Source organism: Chiloscyllium punctatum, chromosome 3 (assembly GCF_047496795.1).
Source record: "Chiloscyllium punctatum isolate Juve2018m chromosome 3, sChiPun1.3, whole genome shotgun sequence".
Taxonomy (NCBI): Eukaryota; Metazoa; Chordata; class Chondrichthyes; order Orectolobiformes; family Hemiscylliidae; genus Chiloscyllium; species Chiloscyllium punctatum.
The window spans coordinates 70,470,187-70,495,461 of NC_092741.1; the positions used below are offsets into that span (position 1 = coordinate 70,470,187).

At 40.8% G+C, this 25,275-nt stretch overlaps 1 protein-coding gene across 1 annotated transcript in view; it reads left to right on the top strand.

Moving 5' to 3' along the window:
• The first annotated feature begins 2,483 nt into the window (after nucleotides 1-2,483).
• mms22l (MMS22-like, DNA repair protein) overlaps nucleotides 2,484-25,275 on the top strand; it is a 165,263-nt gene continuing 142,471 nt past the window's right edge. Inside the window, exons 1-7 of the mRNA XM_072554897.1 lie at nucleotides 2,484-2,579; nucleotides 7,887-8,066; nucleotides 11,909-12,034; nucleotides 14,376-14,428; nucleotides 17,274-17,361; nucleotides 19,336-19,513; nucleotides 23,764-23,857. Coding sequence (XP_072410998.1) covers nucleotides 7,891-8,066; nucleotides 11,909-12,034; nucleotides 14,376-14,428; nucleotides 17,274-17,361; nucleotides 19,336-19,513; nucleotides 23,764-23,857 — 715 coding nt within the window. The 5' untranslated portion in view covers nucleotides 2,484-2,579; nucleotides 7,887-7,890. The remainder of the gene's footprint in view (nucleotides 2,580-7,886; nucleotides 8,067-11,908; nucleotides 12,035-14,375; nucleotides 14,429-17,273; nucleotides 17,362-19,335; nucleotides 19,514-23,763; nucleotides 23,858-25,275) is intronic.

Consider the following 25,275-nt stretch of genomic DNA (forward strand, 5'->3'; position numbering starts at 1 on the left):
ACAAGATACATATAATTTATTTAGTAAAGCAGCATTAAATTGCATAGTGAGATACCCAAAGTCCCTGTGATTTTAGTTGAAATAACCACAGGCCGATAATGCTTTTTGATAAAGCACAAGCTGGCTGAAAGTCTCAGTGGACTATCCAGGAAGATGCAATTTCATTAGTTACACCATATACCGTGTTTGAAATATGTGTTCCAGCAGTTTAGCATCCAAGTACTGCCTTATGGAAAACTAATTACTGAATCACTAAGAGCTCCATAATGTCCTGCATTAAGTATCACACATCATACATAATGCATGTAAGGCAGCCTCTGCACTCTGATTACAGAACACTGTCATTAAGTGAGCAAATTAAAGATGTGAATAATTCACCGAGTGAGCTTACTTGTCAGTGCTGTGTTGTAAAATTAGAAATTCTAATGGGTGCTGCAATTTTTTTTTCTCAGTTGATACAAAGAGCAATGTTGGGATGCATGAAAAAATTAAAGATAATTGTCTTATTTCTTTGCGTGTCCACTCAGTTTCTATATTTTCTTTGTGGGTATCATTTTTATTTTAACATACTTACCTACAATTTTAAAATAATTTTTACTTTTGTCAGTAATGATTATCAAAATAATTTGCTTTGCGTGCTAAAATTAATCAGTTAATGATAATATTACAAATTATACTGCAAAGTAAAGAAACAGAGATTATCTCATATAATGTACAAATAGAACCACTCAATGACAATAAATTAAATGCTATTATGCCCAGTAATGTTTTCCTTTAAACAATACAAACATTTGGTTAGTCATGAAGAAATTACACGTTTGTTTTCTCTGAGGTAGTTGTGAGCAAAAGCCATCACCTAACGACCCTCTCCCAAGGCATTTCGTAAATATACTGCAAAAAAAATCAGTCATTGCAAATCTAAATAAGGCCTTAAAATATATTTGGTCATACAGTACCTCTTACCTCAGTCCCACATAATATTGAGATTTATTTCTGCGGATCTTCTCTAAAGCCCAGAGACAGGGACAGAGTCCACTTGACCGCACATAACAGCATATCCACCAAATGCTCCCAGCTGTCAGATGAAATATTACCAATACAAACAAAAATATATTCCCCCTCTGGAGAACTCTCTTTCCCTCTCTCATTCCCTCAGTTTCAAATATTTGTGCCATTTCCTTCGGCGACAAGAACGAAGAAAACACTGAATGTTGTTGCCTATTGCGAATCTGAAAAAGTCCCGGCTGATTTCCTCAAATTACTGGCTGACAGGACATCTTGAGAGAGAGAGAGAGAGACAAAAATGTAGACATTTGAGAGAAGGGTTCCTTTTCTGCAGGAGGGAAGCTGCATCAGATTTCTCTCTCTGTTTCAGTCTTTTTTTTAATAAGGAGGGGAATGCAGACAATAAGAGAGAGGGAGAGAGGGCTGTCAGTGCCGATAAATCTGCATATGGAAATATGGGTTATCCTGGGTGCAATTTTATTTAACTGTGATGTACTGTTTTTTTAATTAGACAAGAACACACACAGAAAGAACCCCAGCGAGGAGCAGTGACGGGCAGCTTCTCACGCGGAGTTACACAAACTGAAGACACTTTATTTAAATGAAATATATTCATTTTGTTCTCCAGTTTAAAGAGATTAAAAAATAAATTATGGAAATTATTCAGTTAACACCGTCTTCATATTCAGCACGACTGCACTGCATTATTCAGCATCATCGTCACAGCGAACAGAAGTGATTAAATTGTGCACAGTCAAAGTTTAGCAGTCTGGTTTCACAAATTGACAGAAATATTGAATTAATCAATGATAACCTCAATTGTATTTAAAATATTTTGAAGCCAAACACGTTTTAGTCTTTATTTTAAACATGATAATTCGATTAGAAAGTGTGCATGATATCATTGAATCAATAGTTTAAAGTTATAAAGGGAACAAGATCTGGACTTTTGTTTATATGCGTTGATCAGATACAGATCCAGCAAGATTGCTGGTTATATTTCAGCTGATTGATGCTGAACAATTTGTTTTGCAAATTGATGCACACATTATTTGAGATTGTCGTATGCATGCTTTCTTACAGTATTTGTAACAAATGCATGTTATATAGTTATTCAAAAATGATAATTAGATCGCACTTCATGCATCAAAAGCGACTGAAGTGAGTTTGATGTTCTTGATCCTTCTCCGTTTAGAGATCGTGTCACAAAAGGACACGAGTAAATGTTGGAAGATCTCAATGAATAACTTCCCTTCCCCGTGCACGGACATGAAACAATTTAAACACTTAAACTTTCACACGATTCATATCTGAAACCCCAGGACCCTTCCTGGTCTTTGGGAAGACAGACAAGGATTTTTTTTCCTCTGGACACTGACTGGGTCATTTCAGACACTCCCTGAGCGGCGGAGGCGCCTCTGACGATTCATAAAAAGCTCGACCAATCACAAGGGCGCTGACCAAAGGTCCTGACCAATCACCAGCGGCGATGGTGTGCACGCGCGCAGTTAACGTCACGCTAAACGCGGGAAGCCGGAAAAGAAACAAGCAGAAAAAAGAATCCAGAAACAGAGGTACAAGTCATATAGACTGGGGCTGAGACTTGTAGGTAGGAGCAGATCATATAGACTGGGGCTGAGACTTGTAGGTAGGAGCAGATCATATAGACTGGGGCTGAGACTTGTAGGTAGGAGCAGATCATATAGACTGGGGCTGAGACTTGTAGGTAGGAGCAGATCATATAGACTGGGGCTGAGACTTGTAGGTAGGAACAGATCATATAGACTGGGGCTGAGACTTGTAGGTAGGAGCAGATCGTATAGACTGTGCTGAGACTTGTAGGTAGGAGCAGATCATATAGACTGGGGCTGAGAATTGTAGGTAGGCGGACATCATATAGACTGGGGCTGAGACTTGTAGGTGGGTGGACATCATATAGACTGTGGCTGAGACTTGTAGGTAGGAGCAGATCGTACAGACCGGGGCTGAGACTTGTAGGTAGGAGCAGATCGTATAGACCGGGGCTGAGACTTGTAGGTAGAGCAGATCATATAGACTGGAGCTGAGACTTGTAGGTAGGCGGACATCAGACTGGAGCTGAGACTTGTCGGTAGGAGCAGATCATACAGACTGGGGCTGAGACTTGTCGGTAGGAGCAGATCATATAGATTGGGCCTGAGACTTGTAGGTAGGACCAGATCATATAGACCGGGGCTGAGACTTGTCGGTAGGAGCAGATCATATAGACTGGGCCTGAGACTTGTAGGTAGGACCAGATCATATAGACTGGGGCTGAGACTTGTAGGTAGGAGCAGATCATATAGACTGGGGCTGAGACTTGTAGGTAGGCAGACATCATATAGACTGGGGCTGAGACTTGTAGGTAGAGCAGATCATATAGACTGGGGCTGAGACTTGTAGGTAGGCAGACATCATATAGACTGGGGCTGAGAATTGTAGGTAGGAGCAGATCGTACAGACCGGGGCTGAGACTTGTAGGTAGGAGCAGATCGTATAGACCGGGGCTGAGACTTGTAGGTAGAGCAGATCATATAGACTCGGGCTGAGACTTGTAGGTAGGCGGACATCAGACTGGAGCTGAGACTTGTCGGTAGGAGCAGATCATACAGACTGGGGCTGAGACTTGTCGGTAGGTGCAGATCATATAGACTGGGCCTGAGACTTGTAGGTAGGACCAGATCATATAGACTGGGGCTGAGACTTGTAGGTAGGAGCAGATCATATAGACTGGGGCTGAGACTTGTAGATAGGCAGACATCATATAGACTGGGGCTGAGACTTGTAGGTAGGTGGACATCATATCGACTGGGGCTGAGACTTGTAGGTGGGGCAGATCATATAGATCGGGGCTGAGACTTGTCGGTAGGAGCAGATCATATAGACCGGGGCTGAGACTTGTAGGTAGGAGCAGATCATATAGACTGGGCTGAGACTTATAGGTAGGAGCAGATCATACAGACTGGGGCTGAGACTTGTAGATAGGAGCAGATCATACAGACCGGGGCTGAGAATTGTAGGTAGGAGCAGATCATACAGACTGGGGCTGAGACTTGTAGGTAGGAGCAGATCATACAGACCGGGGCTGAGAATTGTAGGTAGGAGCAGATCATACAGACTGGGGCTGAGACTTGTAGGCACGGGCAGGTCAGAAATGGTAACTATGGACAGAGGCTGGTTGTCATAGACTGATACTGAGACTTGTAGGTAGGACAAAGTCATATGGACTGGGGCTGTTTTTTACAGGCTGATGGTGAGACTTGACAGGCATAAGTCCTGTTTAGACTGCAGCTGGATATTATAGACTGATGCTAAGCCTTATAGGCAGGAGCAGGTCATACAGACTGGGGATAGTTATTATAGATTGTGCCATTAATCAAATATCCATCTTTTCTAATCCAACTTCCCAGCACATGGTCTGTAGCCTTGTTTGTTAGGGTATTTCAAAGGCTCATTTAAATAGTGCTTAAATGTTTTGCAGGTTTCTGCCTCAGCCACTCTTTCCATTTCTGACACCTCCCTCCCCTTTCTTGACCTCTCCGTTTCCATCTCTGGTGACAGTCTCCGGATGGATGGTTACTATAAGTCCACAGACTCACATAACGACCTGGACTATACCTCCTCCCACCCAGTATCCTGCAAGAACTCCATCCCGTCCTGCCAATTCCTCTGCCTGTGCTGCATCTGTTTGGACAAGGAGACATTCCACTCCCAGGCATCCCAGATGTCCACCTATTGTGAACAACGTGCTTTTCTCCCCTCTCATCCAGACAGACCTCCTCTGCACCACCTCCATTCCCCACTCCACTGCTCTAAACCCGTCCCCCTTAAATACACAATAAAGACAGGGTTCCCCTTGTCCAAACCCACAACTCCACCAATCTCCACATCCAACGTATCATTCTCAAATGCTTCTGCCATCTCAAACTAGACCCCACCACCAAGAACATCTTCCCCTCTCCACCTCTCTCTGCCTTCTGCAAGGACCATTCCCTTCGCCAGACCTTGGTTACCACCAGTCTCCCCGATATCCCCCATGAATCCCCAGGTATCTTCCCCTGCAACCATAAATCATGCAAAATCTGCCGGCACACCATCTTCCTCACCTCCATCCAGGGCCCCAAATAGTCCTTCCAGGTGAGGCAGAGGTTCACCTGCCTCTGCTCTAATGTAGTTTACTGCATCAGGTGCTCCCGATGTGGTCTTCTCTACGCTGGGGAGACGAAATGCAAACTCATGTTTTGCCGAGCATCTCAGTCAGGCCCGCAGGGGCCGATCTGACCTCCCTGACGCTACCATTTTCATTCCCCTTCCCACTCCTTTTCCAACCTGACCATCCTTGGTCTCCTCCATTGACACAACGAATCAGACCACAAATTGGAGGGACAACAGCATACAGCCCTGAGGACTCAATATTGAGTTCTCAAATTTCAAATAACTTCCCTTCCCAGCCCCTCCCCTTCTCTTCTATTCCTCTGATCAACTCTTCCTTCTAGCTACCAACCGGATTCATACCTCCCATTGACCAACCAGGTCGTACCCTCTACCTGTGTTCACCTATCCCCATCCCCATCCCCATCCCCTTGCCTGCAGTTCTGAAGAAGGGTTACACTGGAAACATTGACTTCTCCACCTCCTGATGCTTGCTGTGTTCCTCCAGCTTCCCACTTGTCTACCTTGGATTGTAGCAGCTGCAGTTTTTTTTGTCTCTACCACACTTTCAGGCAGCAAGTTCTGTGTACCTACAACCCTCTGGGTGCAAAATATTGTCCTCAAATCTGCTCTAAACCTTCAGCCTCCTTACTTAAAACTATGCTGCCTCGTTACTAATGTCTCTGCTGATGGGGAAAAGTATGTTTTCATCTACCCTGTCTATGCCACTTAAAACTTTGTGTACCTCAAAAAGATTCCCCCTAAGCCTTCTCTGCTCCCAGAAAAACAGCACCAGCCTATCTAGTATCTCTTCATAGTAGTTGATTCTGAGTCCAGGGTCCTAAATCTGAAGAAGGAAAACTACAGTGGTATGGGGCATGAGCTAGCTATAATAAATTTGGGGAATGTATTTAGCGGGCTGATGGTGGATAGGCAATGGCAATCATTTAAAGAACATGTGGAGGAACTGCAAACACTCATTCCTGTTTGGCGCAAAACTAAAATGGGAAAGGTGACATTATTAAGGCAAATTAGGGATAATATTAGATCTAAGGAAGAGGTGTATAAATTGTCGAACAAAAAAGGTAGTGGATCTGAGCATTGGGAGCAATTTAGATTTCAGCAAAGGAAGACAATGAGTTTGATTAAGAAGGATACAATAGGGAGTGATGGTAGACTAGCAGAAAATGTACATACTGGTTTTACATAAGCTTCTACAGGTATGTGAGGGGAAAAAAAAGATTAGTGGAGACAAATGTTGATCCCTTACTGTCAGAAACAGGAAATTATAATAGCGAACAGAGATGGCAGACCAATTAACTATACATTGATTCTGACTTCATAATGGAGAATACAAATACTGTCCCAGAAATGTTGGGAATACAGGGTCTAGTGAGAGGGAGGAGCTGAAGGAATTCAGTGTTAGTAGGGAAATAGAGTTTGGAAAATCATGGAATTTAAGGCAAATAAATCCCCAAGGACAAATAATTTGCATCCTAAAATACTTAAGGATGTGGCACTAGAAATAGTCGATCCATTGATGGCCATCTTTGAGATTTTATAGACTCTGAAACAGTTTCTACAATTTGAACTAGTTAGCCTGACATCAGTGGTTGGGAAAATATTAGAGTTCATTGAATAGCAGAGCACTTGGAAAACAGTCAGCATGGATTCATGAAGGGGAAATTATGCTTGATAAATCTATTGGAATTTACTTGGTCTTTCAGAAGGCTTTTGATAAGATTTGTCATAAGAAATTGCCACATAAAATTAGAGTACTTGGGATTTGGAGTAGTGAACTGATTTGGATACAGAACTATTTGGCAGACAGGAAACAAAGAATAGAAATCAATCGGTCTTTTTTGTGAGTTGTAGACAGTGACTGGTGGAGTGGTACTGGGACCAGTGCTTGGGATATAGATGTCAGCACTAAATATAAGTTTGCAACTGACATAATGGTGGCAGGATGAGCTGTGAGGAAGTTGCATGAGTTCTTCAGTGTGATTTAGACAAGTTGAGTGAATGGGCGAATATATGGCAGATGAAGTATAAAGTGGATAAATTTGAGGCTATCCATTTTGGTTGTGAAAACAGGAAGACCGATAATCTAAATGGTAATAAATTTGTAAAGGACGAGATACAATGAGATGTGGGTGTCCTTGTACACCAGTCTCTGAAGTAAGTATGCAGGTTCAGCAGATGGTGAGGAATGCAAATGGTATGTTGGCCTTCATAGTGCGAGAATTTGAGTAGAGAGGGAAGGATGTCCTGCTACAATTATACAGGTCTTTTTCTGATTTGAAGGCAGTGATTAGTGGAATGCCTAATCCTGCTTCTGTTTTCTATGTTTCTGTGTTACACTCTTATAAATCCATGTTGACTTTGCGTCATCCTATTGATACTTTCTGTGTGCTATTGTTACATTCTTTGTAATAGAATGCAGCATTTTTCCTTTAATGAATATTACACAAACTGGTCTGCAATTATGTTTTCTCTCAATTCTTTTCAACTATAAAGTATGTCATGAGTATATTCTCTCAGCTGGAGAATTAGATGTTGTTTATAGGTGCCCTTTGTATTATTCCCTCCCTATACAGTTAATTAACTGGGACTATTATGTTTTGTGACATTATTGACCATTCCATGGCTTTCTAGCAAAAAGCTGATAGTGTGTTAATTAGAAGGGTTCATAATGGTTATTTGTTTTCTAGGAAAATGGATGATAACTTTGGGGGATCTCTTACTCCCCCTGTGTCTCCGTATGTGATAGAAAGGATGGAGATGGATATGGAGTGCTGCAGACCACCTTTTTTCTCCTGCACCTTGGCTCAACGAGATGGAGGAAAGTCCTTTTCTGCTGATGGCTATCTGATCAGTGGATCGCTTAACCGGTATGTAATGCAGAAACTAGTATAGCAGCTGTTACTTTCTGTTGGGTAAAGGCTCAAAGACTCAACGTGGGTAATCTAACTTTCTGTTGTGACAGCTGACTTATTCCATAGGAGTTTGCCCACAGGATCTCGTACTTGTCTCTTTACAGTGTTCCTGAAAAGACAGTGCACTATTGCAAATAGTAATGAAGAATCTAATGAACTGTTGACATTTATCTCAAAAAGGCTTAATATACAAGTAAGGAAATGATGCTTAATTTGCAGAAATAATGTAGACCTTATCTGGGGTGCAGTGTTAGGCATGCATTTCAGCCAAGATCATTGAGCATATGCAATATAAATTCTTTGAAATTATCTGAGATCAAAGGTTCAATTATGAAGACTGTTTACAAAACCGAGCTAGTATTCTGGTGGTATTAAACCTGTATTCTAATTTAGAAGGTTGACTGTTAATCTAATTGAAGGGCTTAAAATCATGAAACAATTTGATTGGCTAGATACTACGAAACCATTTGTTTGATGGAGAAAGATACATAAACTATTGAGATGTATAAAATCATGAGGTGCATAGATAGGATGAATGTATATTTTATTTTTCCCAGGGCTGGGGCATTGAAAACTAGAGGGCATAGCTTTAAAATGAGAGGGGAATGATTTAGGAACGGCCTGAGGGGCAACGTCTTCATGCAGAAAGTGGTGCATATATGGAATAGCCTGCCAGAGAAAGTAGTTGAGGTAGGTACAATAGCAACATTTAAAAAACATTTGGATAGGTATATGGATGGGAAGAGTTTAGGGAAATATGGACCAGATGTGGGCAATTGGAGCTAGCTGAGTGGTCACCATGGTCAGCATGGACCAGTTAGGTCCGAAGGGCCTGTTTCCATGCTGGGTTGCTCTATGACTCTATAACCTTTAGAAGAAAACTAGTGATGAGTGAAATTACTAAGTTCTTTTTCACAATATCGATCAAATCTGAAGTCTAGCATTACTAGAAAGATTTATGAAATGCCTCAACAGAATTTGATAAATAATTTGTTTTGCTCTTAAATTAACGATTAATTCATTTCGTCAGTACACTTAGAATTTAGCATTGACATTTGCAAAAAGAGTTCCAGTGTTTAACTTTCTGCTGCAGTAATCTATTTGCATTATAGACGAGATTAATTTAATCGAAGCACACAGCACAAAAACAGACCCTTCAGTCCATCTCATCCATGCCGATCAAGTTTCCCAAACTAAACTAGTCCCATTTGCCTGCAGTTGGTCCATATCCCTCTAAACCTTTCCTGTTTGTGGACGTGTCCAAATGTTTTTTAAAAGTTATAACTGTACTTGCATCTACCATTTCCTCTGGCAGTTTAGTCCACATGCGAACCAATCTCTGTGTGAAACAGTTGTCCCTCAGGTCCCTTTTAAATTTTTTTACTGTCACCTTAAAAATATGGCCCTAGTTTTGAACTCCCCCATCCTAGGGAAAAAACTTTTGCAGTTTCCCTTATCTATGCCCCTCAGTATTTTACTAATGTTTATAAGATCACTCCTTAACCTCCTATGTTCCAGCGGAAAAAGCCCCAGCCTTTCCTTATAACTCTAAACCCTGTAGTCCTAGCAACATCCTAGTAAACCCTTTCTTAATCCTCTCCAACTTAATAATGTCCTTCCTAAAGCAGGACGACCAGAACTGTACACAGTATTCCAAAAGTGACTTCACCAACATCCTGTATAACCTCAACATAACATTCCAACTCCTATACTCAGTGCTCTGGGCAATGAAGGCAAGCATGCTAAATGTCTCCTTAATTAGCGTGCCTACCTGTGACTCAAGATTGAAGGAAGTATGCACCTGAACCACTAGATCTCTCTCTGTTCAACATCACGACCCAGGGCCCTACCATTAACTGTATAAGTTCTGCCTTTGATCACTTTACCAAAGTACAATACCTAGCATTTATCCAAGTTAAACTCCACCCGCATCTCCTCAGCCCGTTGGCCTAATTGATCAAGATCCCTTTGTAATCTTAGTTAACTTCCTTCACTGTTGACTACACCACCAATTTTGGTCTCATCTGCAAACTTATTAACCATTACTCCTAAATTCTCATCCAAATTATTTGTATAAATGACAAGCAACAGTGGACTCAGCACCAATCCTTGAGGAACACCACTGATCATAGGTTTCCAGTCTGAAAGACAACCCTCCACCACAACCCTCTATCTCCTACTATCAAGCCAATTTGGTATTCCTGAATTCCATGCGATGTAATTTTACTAATCAGTTTACCACGCTGAAACTTGTCATAGGCTTTATTAAAGTCCATTTAAACAATGTCTATTGCTCTGCCCTCATCAATCTTTTTGATTATGTCCTCAAAAGACTCAATCAAGTTTGTGAGACATGATTCACCATGCACAAACCATGCTGAGTATCCCTCTTCAGTCCTTGCCTGTCCGAATACATGTAAATCCTAACTCTCAGAATCCCCTTCAAACAAATTCCCTTCCACTGGTGTCAGATTCACTGGTCTATAGTTCCCAGGCTGCTCCTTTCTTAAATAAGGGCACAGTATCAGCCACCTTCCAGTCCTCCAGCACCTCACCTGTGGCTATAGATGATACAGATATCTCTGCTCGGGGCCCCACAATTTCTTTCCTAAATTCCTGCAACCTGCTGGGATACACTTGATCGGGTCACGGAGATTTATCCACCTTTATGTTTATTTTTAAGACCTCTAGCACTTCCTTTTCCCTAATGTTGACTGTTTTCAAGAGATCAGTTTCCCTGCATTCCCTAGCTTTTGTGTTTTTCTCCACAGTAAAAGATGAAACAAAATATTCATTTAGTATCCCTTCCATCTCATATGGTTCTGCACATAGATGTCCTTGTTGACCGTTAAGGGGCCCTATTCTCTCCCTGGTTGCTGTTTTGCTCTTAATGTACTTGTAGAATCTCTTTGGATCAAGGTTATTTCATATCTCCTTTTAGCTCTCCTGATTTCCTTCTTAAGAATATCCCTACACCTCTTATTCTTGTATTCACTTGATCCCAGTTATCCTTATTCTTGACTAGAGCCTCGATTAGAAAAGAAAATACGAGACAGTTCAGTTAGAGTTTGTCATGATGAAATCTTTTTCATCCCCTGGGTGGTAATCTGGTGGGGTCTGATGTAAAACCCAAGCAATGTTGAAATCTATTTAGTGATCCTGATGCAGAGGCTAATGATCCAGGGACATGAGTTCAAATCCTGTCATGCTAGTTTGTGGAATTTAAAATTCAATTAATAAGTCTAGAGTTTAAAGTTGGTCTCAGTAATGATGACAATAAACTATCATCAATTGTCATAAAAATCCATTTATTTAATTAATTTTCTTGAGGGAAGCAAATCTGCCATTCCTTACCTAGACTAGCTTACGTCTGACTCCAGACTCTCAGCAATGTGGTTAAATGCTCTCAGAAATCGTCCTCACAAGCCATTCAGTTCAAAGGTGATTAGGAATGGGTAACAAATGTTGGCCTTGCTGGTGGTATGCAAATCCCATGCATGAGAAATTAACAATAACTGGCAAGTTCTGCAATGGGTAAGTGATCCATTCTGACAGGTCACTGCCCAGGGGTTCAAGCTGATGGTTGTCTTCATAGGCTTATTTAACTTTCTCAAAGATTGGTCATACTGGGCAAAAATATGAACTTATATCGTCAGATTTTTGCTGAATTTTGATACAGATCACTACCATGACCTAACCATCTGCTTGCCAGTTACAAACTGCAATTCCTGAACATTAGGAATGAGGTTTTGATGTGTCAATGCGATCTAACACCCAACTTTTTTTCTATTTTCAAGACTGCTGTTAAGATTGGATCCTTCTCCCACTGGCTATGAAGCTGATACAGTGGATATTTTTGGTTTTCAGTGGGTGACTGAAATGGCACTAGTTGAATCTCCTAAACTTCTCTTTGGATTACTGAGGTATAAGTGCTTGTTGACTTTAAATCTTCTCGTGAACTCAGTTCTGTATGTCTGTTGTCCTAATCTAAAATAGAAATACAAATAGAACACCTTTACTTGGATCCTATTTACCACTTGCTGAGAAAAAGAACAGAACATGACATCACCATAGGAAATGATGTCACCACAGGAAATGGCATAAACAATCTTAGGAAACTCAAACATATAAATAGAAAGTGGGTTACACCACCAGTGCTTTATTCGGATGCTCACTGAAGATGTTACCTAGTATGGTGACAAAACATCGGAAAACAAACCTTCCAGCTCAGCGAGCAAACCTACATATAGAAACACAAAAAACTGCAGATGGTGGAAATCAGAAACAAAAATAGAAATCACTGGGAAAACTCAGCAGAGCTTTGAGTTCTGAATAAGGGTCAGTGGACCCAAAACGCTAACTCTGCTTTGCCTCCACAGATACTGCCAAACCTGCTAAGTTTTCCCAGTGATATTTGTTTGCATTATCCTAAAATGTTATTTCGGAATAATCTTGAATGCAGTGTTGTGACATAAGAAATGTTGTGCACTCCGTGGATTCATGCCCATAAATTGAAGACACTGGCAGAATGTTCCCATTTGGAGCCATAGTGAATTGGGGAGCCTCAACCAGGGTCTACTTGTAATAATATACCCAGTTATCTTGAATGGTAAGTAGAATATATTCTTTATTCTCCTTCAAATTGTCTTCTCTTGGGCAAACTGACCAGCTATTTCATAACTTAAAGCCCATATCAGCCTTTTTAAGCTTCGGCTGGCTTCACTGATTCTTAAAATCTTTCATTTTGTTAAAGTTAAACTCAGGGAGTGGAATCTCACCAGACAACTATGGAAACAAACTTCCACTGAGCTCAGATGAACCAACTCACCTTGATCAGAATCGGTGTGATCACTCAATGTCACGCCAAAGTAACTTTCATTTCTGAAGCATGTGAGATCAAATATGCTTTTCAGTTTCTAATCCCCATCATTGTAGCCCAGTTGTGTTCTGAAGTTAGGTTCTCTGCAGAATGCAAAAGATACATTTTGAGCCTTGGTTTCTTGTGTTCGCATAACGGTATATTTTGAAATATGACAATACTAAAGGATGCTAAGTTAAGAAATTACCCCAAATTCGGAGTTGAATTGAATTAAGCACACAGTTTAAACCCTTTGTTTTGCTTTGGGAAAATTTTAATTCCTGAGAATACTATGCAATCTTGGTCCTTGGTTAAGCAACACCTTGATTTTAAAATTCTTGATTTTTCTAATCTCTATGGTTTACTCCATCCCATCTCTAGTTTCCTCCGGTTCTACAATCCCATGGCATCCTCCTGCATCTATTTCATGTGTTGTGTTCTGCTCTTATTTCTTGATTCTCTGGCCTTTGATGGAATGTAAGGCACTGTGGAATGAGTGCAGCATCAATTCGCTCAAAGGAATGAGAATTATGGTCACAAAGGAAGGTTTGAAAATGTAATGCTATTTTACTGGAACAGTGGAAGTCATGGAAATCGTAAAAGGTTTTAAGAGGATTAAAGTTGAAAGATTGTTCTAGCTGATTGATGAATAAACAAAGGGCATGTCAAGGTTACCATTCAAAGAACAGACTGGGAAAGCTAAAAGAACCTTCATAATATAGCAGGATATTAACTCAATGAAGACTTGTCACAAGTGGCGATTTTAAAAATGAATTTACTACATTTTTCAAAGAGAAGAAAGTCAAAAAAAAACCATGGCAACAGTTCGTGAAATTTGATTCAAAAAATAAGTAGTTCCAGTGCAATATCCAGACTGACTTCTGACTATACCCTTCTACATGTTGTTCATTGACCGCCATGTCCAAACAGGAGTATCAAGTGTCAGCATGTACTTTAAATGTTAAAATATAGATAATTTTTTGGATCCTTGTATTTCTCTTTAAAAAAAACATTTTAGTTTGATGGCTGGGAGTAGGATGACAACAACATTGGCAGTTTGTGTTTCCTACCCAGAATGGGGATTGGCCCCAAATCAGAGTCTTTCAGAAAAGAACGGCCATGAGCATAGAAAATACTATAATTGTGAGGTCTGAACAGTGTCATTTCTTTGTGTTAAGTAGAGTGCATGGAGATGGTTATATAATGCTGTGCTATATATTCAACTTATGTTCCATGCCTGAAAATTCATGCATAAAACTAATTAATCAAACCAATATTTTTGTAATCCTAATTGTGCCTGTTAATTTCTTTGTACCTGGCCCGATGGATAATGATCAGAAATTATTTATTGAATGTGTAAATGAAGGTGCCTTAATTTAAATTAATTTAAATTTGTTCTTTTTCAGACAAAAGATCAGCTGTTTAGAAGGCTTAACACAGGCTAGTTCACGTGATTTTGGCAAGTATACTACTGAATGCATGGAGTTCCTTTCTGTTTGTGACTGCTGGAACATGCTGGTTAAAATAATACTTTCCATAGTGCCCAGTTAAATGATCTCTTCTTTGTGTTTAGTAACCAATCTCACTAGTTTGAGTCAATTATTGAAACAACAAAGCTTGTATTAATGCGTATTATAAGCGTGACATTAATTTATTACAAACAAATCCCAGTGGAAAGAATGAGCCAGATTTCTAACAGATTAATATTAGTTTACCTCTGGAATGTTAACATTGCCTCTCTTATTATTAATCATTGATTTACTCATTGCATAACACCCTGTCTCTGACATGCAGCTTGATTTTTGTTTAATAGTTGCCACATATCTGAATTTTCCTGGTCTGATAGAAATTAAGTCTAATTTATCTGAGGGGATATGTTGTGACTAGTTGTTTTGTCTTGACAAATCTGTACAGCCACAATTGCTAATCTTTCATTTGCGATGTCACCCTGAATCTTAATCACTTACTGCATTAGGGAAGGAAAAAAAGTGGCAAGGACTAGTTCAGCACTGTAGGCACTATCTCTTTGGGTTCCAACTCAGTTCAAATTACCTTGCAGCACTTGGAAGAAAGTATAATTTTTCTGCTGGCCATAAGTGTTCAAAGTGAAACGAATTTGTCTTAACAGCTTCAAATGGGAAGCAGTGGCAAAAATAAATGGGGGAAACAGTTTGCTTTGAAGGTATTTCTCCCAATACTACTCTTTTCCTTTAAGTTCTGACTGTAAATCTGGAAGTTTCGAGCTATTCTCTTCTGAAGCCAGATGCTGTATTGGTCTGTAGTTGCTGTTTTACCCGAAGGAGCAGTTTAGTTTTGTTAGCCTTGTTAGATTATAGAGCTGCAAACAGCAGAATACAACCCACAAAATTAAATGAAAATGATTAGATAGATGGTTGATTGTCAAGTGAAGCTGTCCAGCTATTCTCCCTGTAGTTATTCTCAAACTCCAAGGGAGACCTCGTTGTGTCAGGAAATTAAGCCTGAGAAATTGGAGGCGGACAGAACACAGTGCAGCATGAACGTTTTCAAAGTAGTGCCTGTCCTCTTATATTGGGATGAAGCCTGTGGGAAACTGCCCCTGGGGCCCCACCTGCAGATCTGATCAGCTGCAGATGTCTTTGGGTAGCCCAGGTGTAGCTCAGGGCTTCAGGAAGGTTTGTTGATTCAGATACTAAGTCAGCCTACAGGTTCCCTCAAAAGCAAGTGATTAAAGCAAAACTTCAAAAGAAATGGCTGCAGGACCCTAGTAAGTATAATTGAGGGGCCCAGTGTCTGATTCAAGTGGATCCTTGAAAATGTGGAAGTCACTTGTTTCCATATTGGCAGTGGGTATATTTCCTGGTAACTCAAATGGGCAAGGTGAGGTCTGGTTACCCCCCGCTCCCAACCCCAAACACGCTCATTTATTTTGTTCCAAATTATAAATGAGGATAAATTTCTCCTCTTCCTAACTTCTAATTATAATTTAGATAAAATTATTGGGCTGTAGTCCTTTGCAGCAAGCCAACCAAAATCATTTAACCATTAGTTAGATTGCATGTTTTGGTTTCTGTATTCTTTTGCTTGGAAATTTGCTAAAAGTGCAAAGTTATAACACTGCATTGAGAGACACTAGGGGTTGGTTTATTATCTGGTGTTCGGATCATTTCTGAGTCCCAACACCATGCCTGTACCCCATCACTCATGGATGGAAGCAGCTCTGCGCACAATTAGTGGTGCCAGAGCTGCCAAGAGATAGAAACTGGTATTGAAGTATGAACCACAAAGACAGATGACATCCAGGGCCAAGTCTCCAATTGTTTTGCCCAATGGAGCAAGTAGGAGAGCAGAGGGCCAGCAGCCTCACTGCATGGGCAAGTGTTCAAGTGGTTCGTCATATTCTTGATCGGCTGTGCTCAATCAATAGAATCTTTATGCCAACCTCAGTTAGAATTTCCCTTTCTTTTCAAGGCATTTAACCAACAGCAACATTATGTATTGGCTGACTCCCGCCAGGTGTACACAGCTAGTAGCAAGCTTGCCAAGAAATTTACCAGGCAGTTCATTGGGGGTAAATGTATTGTCATCTCCTGAACCCACCTGCCCCCTGTTGTTGTTTTGAAAATTGCTGCATGTTCTAGCGAAGTCAGAAGACTGATAACTCATCCAGCAGTACAACTTTAATAGCAAGCCAGCACCCCTGACAATTAGAAATTCAGCCCCACACTCCTGGCATCTCTGTGAAAGGACAAACAAGTGTGTCTTTCCTTAGGAAGGGATTAAAAGCTTGTGAATTTACGGTGGTACAACTGAGAAAACATTACAATTGGAGTGGGTGAGTTCAGTACCAAATCAAGAGAAATAAGAAATAAACAGTTGGAAGAGAAATAGACTAAGGAACAGTAACCACAAATGTTTTTGTTTTAACTTTGAAAATTTAAAGTTTGCAACAATTAAAATCTGATGAAGTAAGATGCCACATCTTTGTCTGAGAAGTGGATTGGCAGGTAATTTACACCGTTACACCATTTAAAAACTTTCCTAAATTGGCATTGACAGCATTTAATTTTCATTTATTTCATATCTACATTGCTTATGCTACAATTGCATGCCGTTCAATACATTTTAGCGGTGAGCCAGGCACCTGAAATTGGTGTATCATTTACTCATAATATTGGTGTGTACTGTGATTCTCACTGGTGTTTTGACAAGAGAGTCTGGGCCAATATATCAATCAAGTCACTTATCACAGGAATGTTTGAAATTGTATGCAGTTTGATGAAATGCTTGTTCACTTTGATGTTTTATGTTTAAATGCTATGCAGGACTTGCTAATAGCTTGTATGTTGAAGCAGATGAAATCAGACAGCAGTGTGTTAACTTCCTCCAGTACATCAAAGTATTTATTTTCAGGTAATCTTATCAATCTCCATTCACCATTACTTAAGAATATTTCAGAGGTTTTACTGAAGAGTCACCAAACTCCATTGAAAACCATGTATTGCTTGTGAAAGGATTACAGCTTAAATGATTCAGCTGGTCTATTTGAAAATCTTTTTTTGTAATTCTTTCATGGAATGTTAATGTTACTGACGAGGCCAGCACTTGTTGCCTGTCCTTAGTTGCCTTTCTAATGAGGAATAAAACAGTTTAAAAATCTCAGTAGTACTTGGGTATTGCACATGCTGAAGCTTCCACTTTGAAAGAACTAAGTCAGATAAGTATGTGCTATTTGCAGGGCTTACCGTTACTTTCCTTCAGGAACTAAGTGGCTTCTTGGCCACTTCAATGGGCAGTTAAGAGTCAAACATGTCACTGTGGGTCTGGAGGCGCATGTAGGCCAGACCAGGTTAGAAGAGCAGATTTCCTTCCCTGAAGGACATGAGTGAACCAGATGACTCTTCATTACAAGAGACTAGCTTGATATTCCAATTTAATGAATTGATTTTAAATTGTACTAGCTGTCATGGTGAAATTTGAACCCATGTTCCTCGAGCCTTAACTGTGGGAGATGCAGGGAAGGGTAGGGTGGTGGGTCTGGGTGGGATGCTCTTTGGTAGGTCAAGTGTGTAATGGATGGGCCAAATGGCCTGCTTCCACACTGTTGAGTCTGTTATGATTAACCTGGCTCTTGCGAATCTGAGTGTGATTCCCATTATGCCATCATCTCTCTCAAAATCTTCGGAATTGGCAACAGCAGCAGGTCTTTTAATTTGTCCAAGGTCTCTGACTCCCTGCTGAAACTAATTACACTTCCCTGTACCTTTAATATCTTTGCACTTATTTAATACTGTCCTCATTATCAAGTTACGATATCGTGACCATTATCAGGTCACGATAACGCAATCCATATGCTAAAAAGCCTTCCCAGTATCCCATTCAGTGCTTCTAATGCTACTCTATAATTAAGTCTTCTTGTTACGATTCATAACCGAATGGAAATATTATTTCACTATTTACCCTCTCAAAATTTTCATAATTCAAATTAAAACTCTGCTTAATTTTACTGTTCAATGCAGTAATATTTCTACAGTTATTGTTCTGCATCCTCTGCACCTTGGTCGAATATTACTTATACAATACACTTTCCATGGCTGCAGTATTTCTGATGTGGGGGTTGGTGGTAGTGCAAGAAAGGATATCATACATTTGTACCGCATCTTTCCTGACCATTGAAATTCCTTTTGGAATGAAGGTAACATGATAGCCAGTTGCCACACAGCAATGTTTGCTTGGGCAGCCAAGATATCTGCCCTGCCCTTCTTCAAAAGAAGCACATGGAATCTTTTGCATTTTTTTTGAAGAGGGCAGATAGAGTCAGTTTGACTCTGAGAGGTAATATAATTATTAGATTCCCTACAGTGTGGAAACAGGTCCTTCGACCCAACAAGTCCATACAGACCCTCTGAAGAGTAACCTCCCCTGACCTATTCCCCATATTCACCCCTGACTATGGGCAATTTAGCATGACCAATTCACCTAACCTGTACATCTTTGAACTGTGGGAGGAAACTGGAGCACGTGGAGGAAACCCACGCAGACACGGGGAGTATGTACAAACTCCACACAGACAGTTACCCAGGGAAGGGACTGAACCTGGGTCCCTGGAGTTGTGAGGCAGCAGTGCTAATCACTGAGCCACCGTCCCACTCCTGAACCACCGTGCTGCCCCCTTCAGAAAGGGAAAATGGGTGTAGTAGAAGTGTTGATGCAGCTGACGTATTTTGTACTAACTGCACTGCAGCTGCAGAGAGATGTTTTGATGTTAGGAGTAGGAAATAGAAAACATTGAAGATTTAAAAACCTATCACTGAATTTAAGTGATACTGCAAAACTAAACTTAGGCCAAGTAATTTGTTAAAAAACCATATTTTCTTTCTTGTGTAGATATCTCGAATCTTCCAGAGGATTAAATGATGAACAAGTTCATCCATACAATGAGCTAGAAGCCCAGCTGCCCTCGTTGTTAGTGGAAGAATTATATGCACTTACACTGTTTATTGGCCACCTCCGTGATCTTTCCAGCAATACCCTGGCTAACTTCTCGATACAGAACCAGGGCAAGGTTTGTTCTAATTCTGTAGATGGTGGACAGGCTTTGGGGGGTTGGGGGGTTGGGAGGTCAGTTACTTCTGACAAACTTTGATTTGACTTATTGTTGTCACATGTACTTAGGTACAGTGAAAAGCTTTGTTTTGTGTGCAGTACAGGCAGATTATAGCAAACAAGGATATACAGATCAGCTGGTGCTTAGATCAAGGCATACAAGGCTATGGCTGAACAGGAGGTGCGCAAAGCAAAATCAACATTAGCAAGAATGACATTATTTAAAGTTAGAGAGTTCCATACCACAGTCTAATAACAGCAAGGGAGAAGCTGTTTTTGAACTTGTTGGTGCATGTTTTCAAGCTTCTGTGTTTTCTACCTGATGGAAGAGGTTGGAAGAGAACATTACTGGGGTGAGAAGAATCTTTAGCAATGTTGGCAGCCTTTCCATGGCTACAAGAAGTGTCAGTGGAGTCCAAGGGTGGGAGGTTGGCATCTGTAATGGTATGGGCTGTGCACACAACCTTCTGTAGTTTCTCATAGTCCTGGGCAGAGCATTCATTGTACCAGGCTATCATGCACGTGGGTAGTATGCTTTCTTTGGCGCATCTATCAAAGTTGGTGAGGGTCTTTATGCACATGAGGGTCATTCCTAAGCTGCCTGAGCAAGGAGAGACATTGTGCCTTCTTGACCGTCTCATCTACATGGGAAGCCCAGGACAGATTGTTGATTTTCATCACTCCGATGAGCTGGATGCTCTGAACCTACTCCACCTCAGCTCCATTGGTGTAGATGGCGCATGTCCTCCTCCTTTCTTCGTGAAGCCAATGATGTGTACTTTTGTTTTGCTGACATTGAGAGGGAGAGATTGTTATCCTCGCACCATGACAGCAAGCACTCTGTCCTGTATTTGAACTCATTGTTGTTTGATATCTGCCCTACCACAGTGATGGTCATCAGCAAACCTGAAGATGGTGTTCGTATAGAATTTAGCTATACAGTCATAGGTGTACTGGGAGCTGAGAACACATCCTTGTGAGCCTCCAGTGTTGAGGATGGTTGTGGAGGAGGTGCAGGTGTCTATCTTCACTGATTGCTTTTGTAGCTACTGCATTTAAATGGCTAGACCAGTTGAGTTTCTGTTCAGTGGTGACCCAAAGGATGCTGATAGTTGGGGATTTAATGCTGGTAATGCCATTGTATGTCAAGGAGTGTGGTTAGATTGTTTCTTATTGGTGATGGTCATTGCCTGGCTTTTGTGTGCTGTGAATGTTACTTGCTGCTTTTCAGCTGAAGCCTGGATATTGTCCAGGTCTTGTTGCATTTGGACATGGCCTACTTCGGTCATGGCCTGCTTCACTATCAGAGGAGTTGCAAATGGTGCTGAACCTTGTGCCATCAGTGCCGAACATCCCCACTTCTAGCCTTGTGTTGGAGGGAAAATCATTGAAGCAGTTGAAGATGGTTGGACCTAGGTTGCTACCTTGAGAAACTCCTACAGAAATATCCTGGATCTCTTTAGAAATCAAGAACATTTAGAAAGGTATTTGTTTTCTAGTGCCTCACTGGGGAGGAGGTCAAGTTATAAAATTTGTCATCATAGAGTCACACAGCATGGAAACAGAAGCATTGGTCCAACTCATCCATGCTGACCAGACATCCCAATCTGATCTAGTCCCATTTACCAGCATTTCGCCCATATCCCTCTAAACCCTTCTAATTCATCTACCCTTTTAAATGTTGTAGTTGTACCACTTCCTCTGGTAGCTTGTTTCATCCATGCAGTGCTCTCTGCATGAAAACGTTACTCCTCAGTTCCCTTTTTAATCTTTCCCCTTTCACCTTAATCTTATTCCCTCTAATTTTGGACTCCTCTACTCTGGGCAAAAGACCTTGGCTATTCACCCTATCCATGCCCCTCATTACCTTATAAACTTCTATAAGTTTGCCTATCAGCATCTGATGCTCCAGGCAAAACAAGCCCAAGCCTATTCAACCTCTCCCGATAGCTCAAACCCTCCAGTTCTGGTAGCATCCTTGTAAATCTTTTCTTCACCATCTTAAGTTTAACAACATCTTTCCTATAGAAGGGCAACCAGAATTGAACACATTATTTGAAAATTGGCCTCAATGTCCTGCACAGCCACAACATAATACCCTAACTCCTATATTCAGTCCTCTGACCAGTGAAGGGAAGTGTGCCAAATGCCTTCATTATCTTGTCTACTTGGGACTCTACTTTCAAGGAGCTGTGTACTTCATGCCTAGGTTTCTTTTTTGGATAACACATCCTAGGGCCCTCCCACTAACTGTGTAAGTCTTGTGCTGATTTGCCTTCTCCAGTTTTCTTTCATTTAACCACATGTCTGTGTCTTGTTGAGTTCGCTGTAAGCAGTGTGGACATTCTCTCCCTTTTACGCCTGTATTAATAACCATTTGACATTTCAATTGTCCTTCACCACTGTTAGCAGCCTCTCTGTTTGACTTTGGGCTCCCTCACCGTCTGTTCCCCTATTCTTACTCCCCCTTTTCCCCCACCAAATCTGTAACATTAAAAACAGCATGTTGCAGGGCTTTTCAATTCTGAGTAAGAGTTAGATCAGACCCTAGGTACTAATTGTTTATCTTTCCACACAAGTTAGCTGATTTGTGCACTAATAAAAACTAAATAAACACAATACTGATTAAACACTAGTCAGTCGACCTTTATGACCTAAACTGCAGATCAAGTAGCCTATTTAGCTACTAAAGCATCAGAAAGTCCCCTTCCTCAGTTACATTAATGTACATTTTGTACTGCAGGAACCCATCCAAAGCTGATTCCAGCTCCTGATGGCTTCCTTTTTTTTTTGTTTTTTAGCCACAGAATACGTAATCCCAAAACTGATTTTAGCAATGAGGGCAGCATGGTGGCACAGTGTTTAGCTGCCTCATGGTGCCAGGGACCCATATTCAATCCCAGCCTTGAGTAACTGTCTGAGAAGTTTGCACATTCTCCCTATGTCTATGTGAGTTTCCTCCGGGTGCTCTGGTTTCCTCCCATGGTTCAAAAATGTGGAGTTTAGTGGTTTGACCGTCCTAAAAAAAATTGCCCCATAGTGTCCAGGGATGTGAAAACTAGATGCATTAGCCAGAACCCATGTAGCCTTATAGTCAATCAAGGCAAATTTTCTAATCTCAATAATTACTGTCTAACTTGGTATCATTACTCTGAGCGTGAACTCTCACCTATGTTTCTAGTGTTGACAGATATTTACCCTGCTTAAGACACAGGGCTAACCGCCTCTACTTTGCAGCTCTGTCTTTCTTTCACTTTTTTAGAGACTAGCCTGTCTGTAAGGTTCCAGAATATTTTAAGAAAATCTCCGAAACTTGCAATAGGGTCTACAATTGCTTGCTTTGGACGGTTTGCCATGCAGGTGAACATTGACAGGCAATGTGAGTTACATGAGCATTGTATCCAGATGGAGCTGCGAGTTAGCTATCCTCTGGAAGCCATTCTGTTTTCAAATTTAACAGACGAAATCAGGCATAACCATTTGCAAAGCCTGATGTTCCTAACAACCTCTCATGAGTTGGAGACCAGGCCTGAATCTTTGCTCCTGGATCGGGAACGCAGAGTTGATAGGTCCGAGCTCTGCAAATCCTACCCTATTTGCAGGGTCAGACTTTCAAAGCCATTGTGGCAATAATGGAGCAGTTCATCAACTGCACACGTATTCAGGGCTACTATGTCAAGGCTATGGGCCAAGTGATAGAAAAATGGATTCGAACTGTTTGGACTGTTGCAGGTTCAGTGGGCCAAAGGGCCTTTTTTTTTTGTATGCTGTTGACCTCTATGACTGTTAACAGTCTATCTGTCATCAGCACAGCTGATCTGATTGATGATTATGGTTGCGAATATCTCGCATCTTCTTCCCTGCAAGACAACATGAGTCTCCTTTTACCTTTACCAACCAGGCATGTTGTTGAGCATAATTCAGAACAAGTCACAAGTCCTCCATTTTACCCTCCATTTAAGGGAGAGTTGCAGAATATCGCAACCTTGCAAGCATTATATGTATAACATTTTGGATGCACACAGCTTCAGAAGTTACCACCTAGTTTGATACATTACTTTGTTCTTTTTGGGGATCTTTGCATGTGTAAATGTTTATTTTCATAGTAAGTTGCCGAATTTCGAAGTCATGATTTCACTTGCAGATATTTGTCAGTGATGTGTCACTTTATAATGTACATGCTGATGATCCGCTTGTCTGTTCTGTTAGGTTTTTCCACCATCCTGGCATTTGCTGCATTTGCATCTGGATATTCACTGGTCAGTGCTGGAAATCCTGCATATGCTTGGAGATAAAATGTTAGGTAAGCATGCTTGTCTGTAAAAATCACAGATTATGGTCCTGTAAACCATTTTGTTTTAAAAAAATCAGACTCAGATATGAGGATTGTCATAAATTTGAGAGGACATTTGCTTTCACTGGTTAGCTGCTCCAGATGTTCCTTTCTGTGTTATGTCATTTGAACGTGTGTTTAACTATGGAATTGACCACAGTTTTGAATGGATCCAAATATTTACCCACATGTTTGCAACATCCAAGTGAGCCAGAAGACATCTACCACTGCCCCACACCCAATGGTGCACCTTTTTGATCTGTGGGGAACCTAGTCCCTCTGTAGGACAGATAACAGCACAAATATATTGTTTTGTTTAACTAGGAATCTCCCCAAGCCTGGCTGAGTGTTAACTTGTTGCATCTATGAAGATATTCAAAGATCGCAAGATATAAAGATCTGAGTGAGAGAACAAAGGTCTTTTGGTGTAAGCAAACCATACTAAACAAAGCAGGGCAGTGTGTCAGAGAAAAAGAAGCAACTGCATCTACAGACTCAAATTTCTATTAACAACAAAAAAGTATGTTCAAGTGCCTTTAATTTAATAAAATATTGCAAAGTACTTCATCAAATAGAATAAAATTATTAAATAGAATATTCTAAGCTCCACAATATTGTAAGAAAGAAACCGATTTCTAGACAGTAAAGACACCAAGAGGTACAGGGAGAGAGTGGAGTTATAGAATTGAGATAGAGGATTAGCTGTAACGATATTGAATGGTGGAACAGGCTCAATGGGCTGAATGGCCTACTGTTACTCCTTGTTTTCCTGTTTCATTGAGATTTTCTATGTGCTTGTATGTGTCTGCGGCATCTGGAATGAGAAGAACATACTTGGGATCACTGAGACATTGCAATTGTGACCAAATTCAAGAAAGCAGATAAGACTGGTTTCACTAACTACAGAGAAGTCCTCCTGCTGTCCTCCACAGTAAAGGTAATTGAGGAGAATATTTGTAATCATCTCCCAGTGATTGAAGAGTTCTAACCGGGATCACAATATGGATGTCATTGGACATGACCTTCAAAGCAAGAAAAGTGCAGAGAGCACTATCAACATTTTATGTATTGTCTTAGAATGTTAAAATTCCTAAAGTGCAAATATTCTATCGGGTCTGCACTGCTCCTCCAAAGAGCATCCCACCTATACTCACTCCCTAGTACTATCCCTGTAACCTTGTATTTCCCAGGACTAATCCACCTAGCCTGCGGATACTTAGGGGTCAATTTAACATTGCCAGTTCACCGAACCTGCACTTCATTGGAGTGTGAGAGGAAACTGAAGCACCAGGCAGAAACACAGAGCATTCAAACTCCAAACAGGTGGTTGCTCAAGGTGGGAATTTAACCCAGGACTGTTGCTGGAAAAGCGCAGCAGGTCAGGCAGC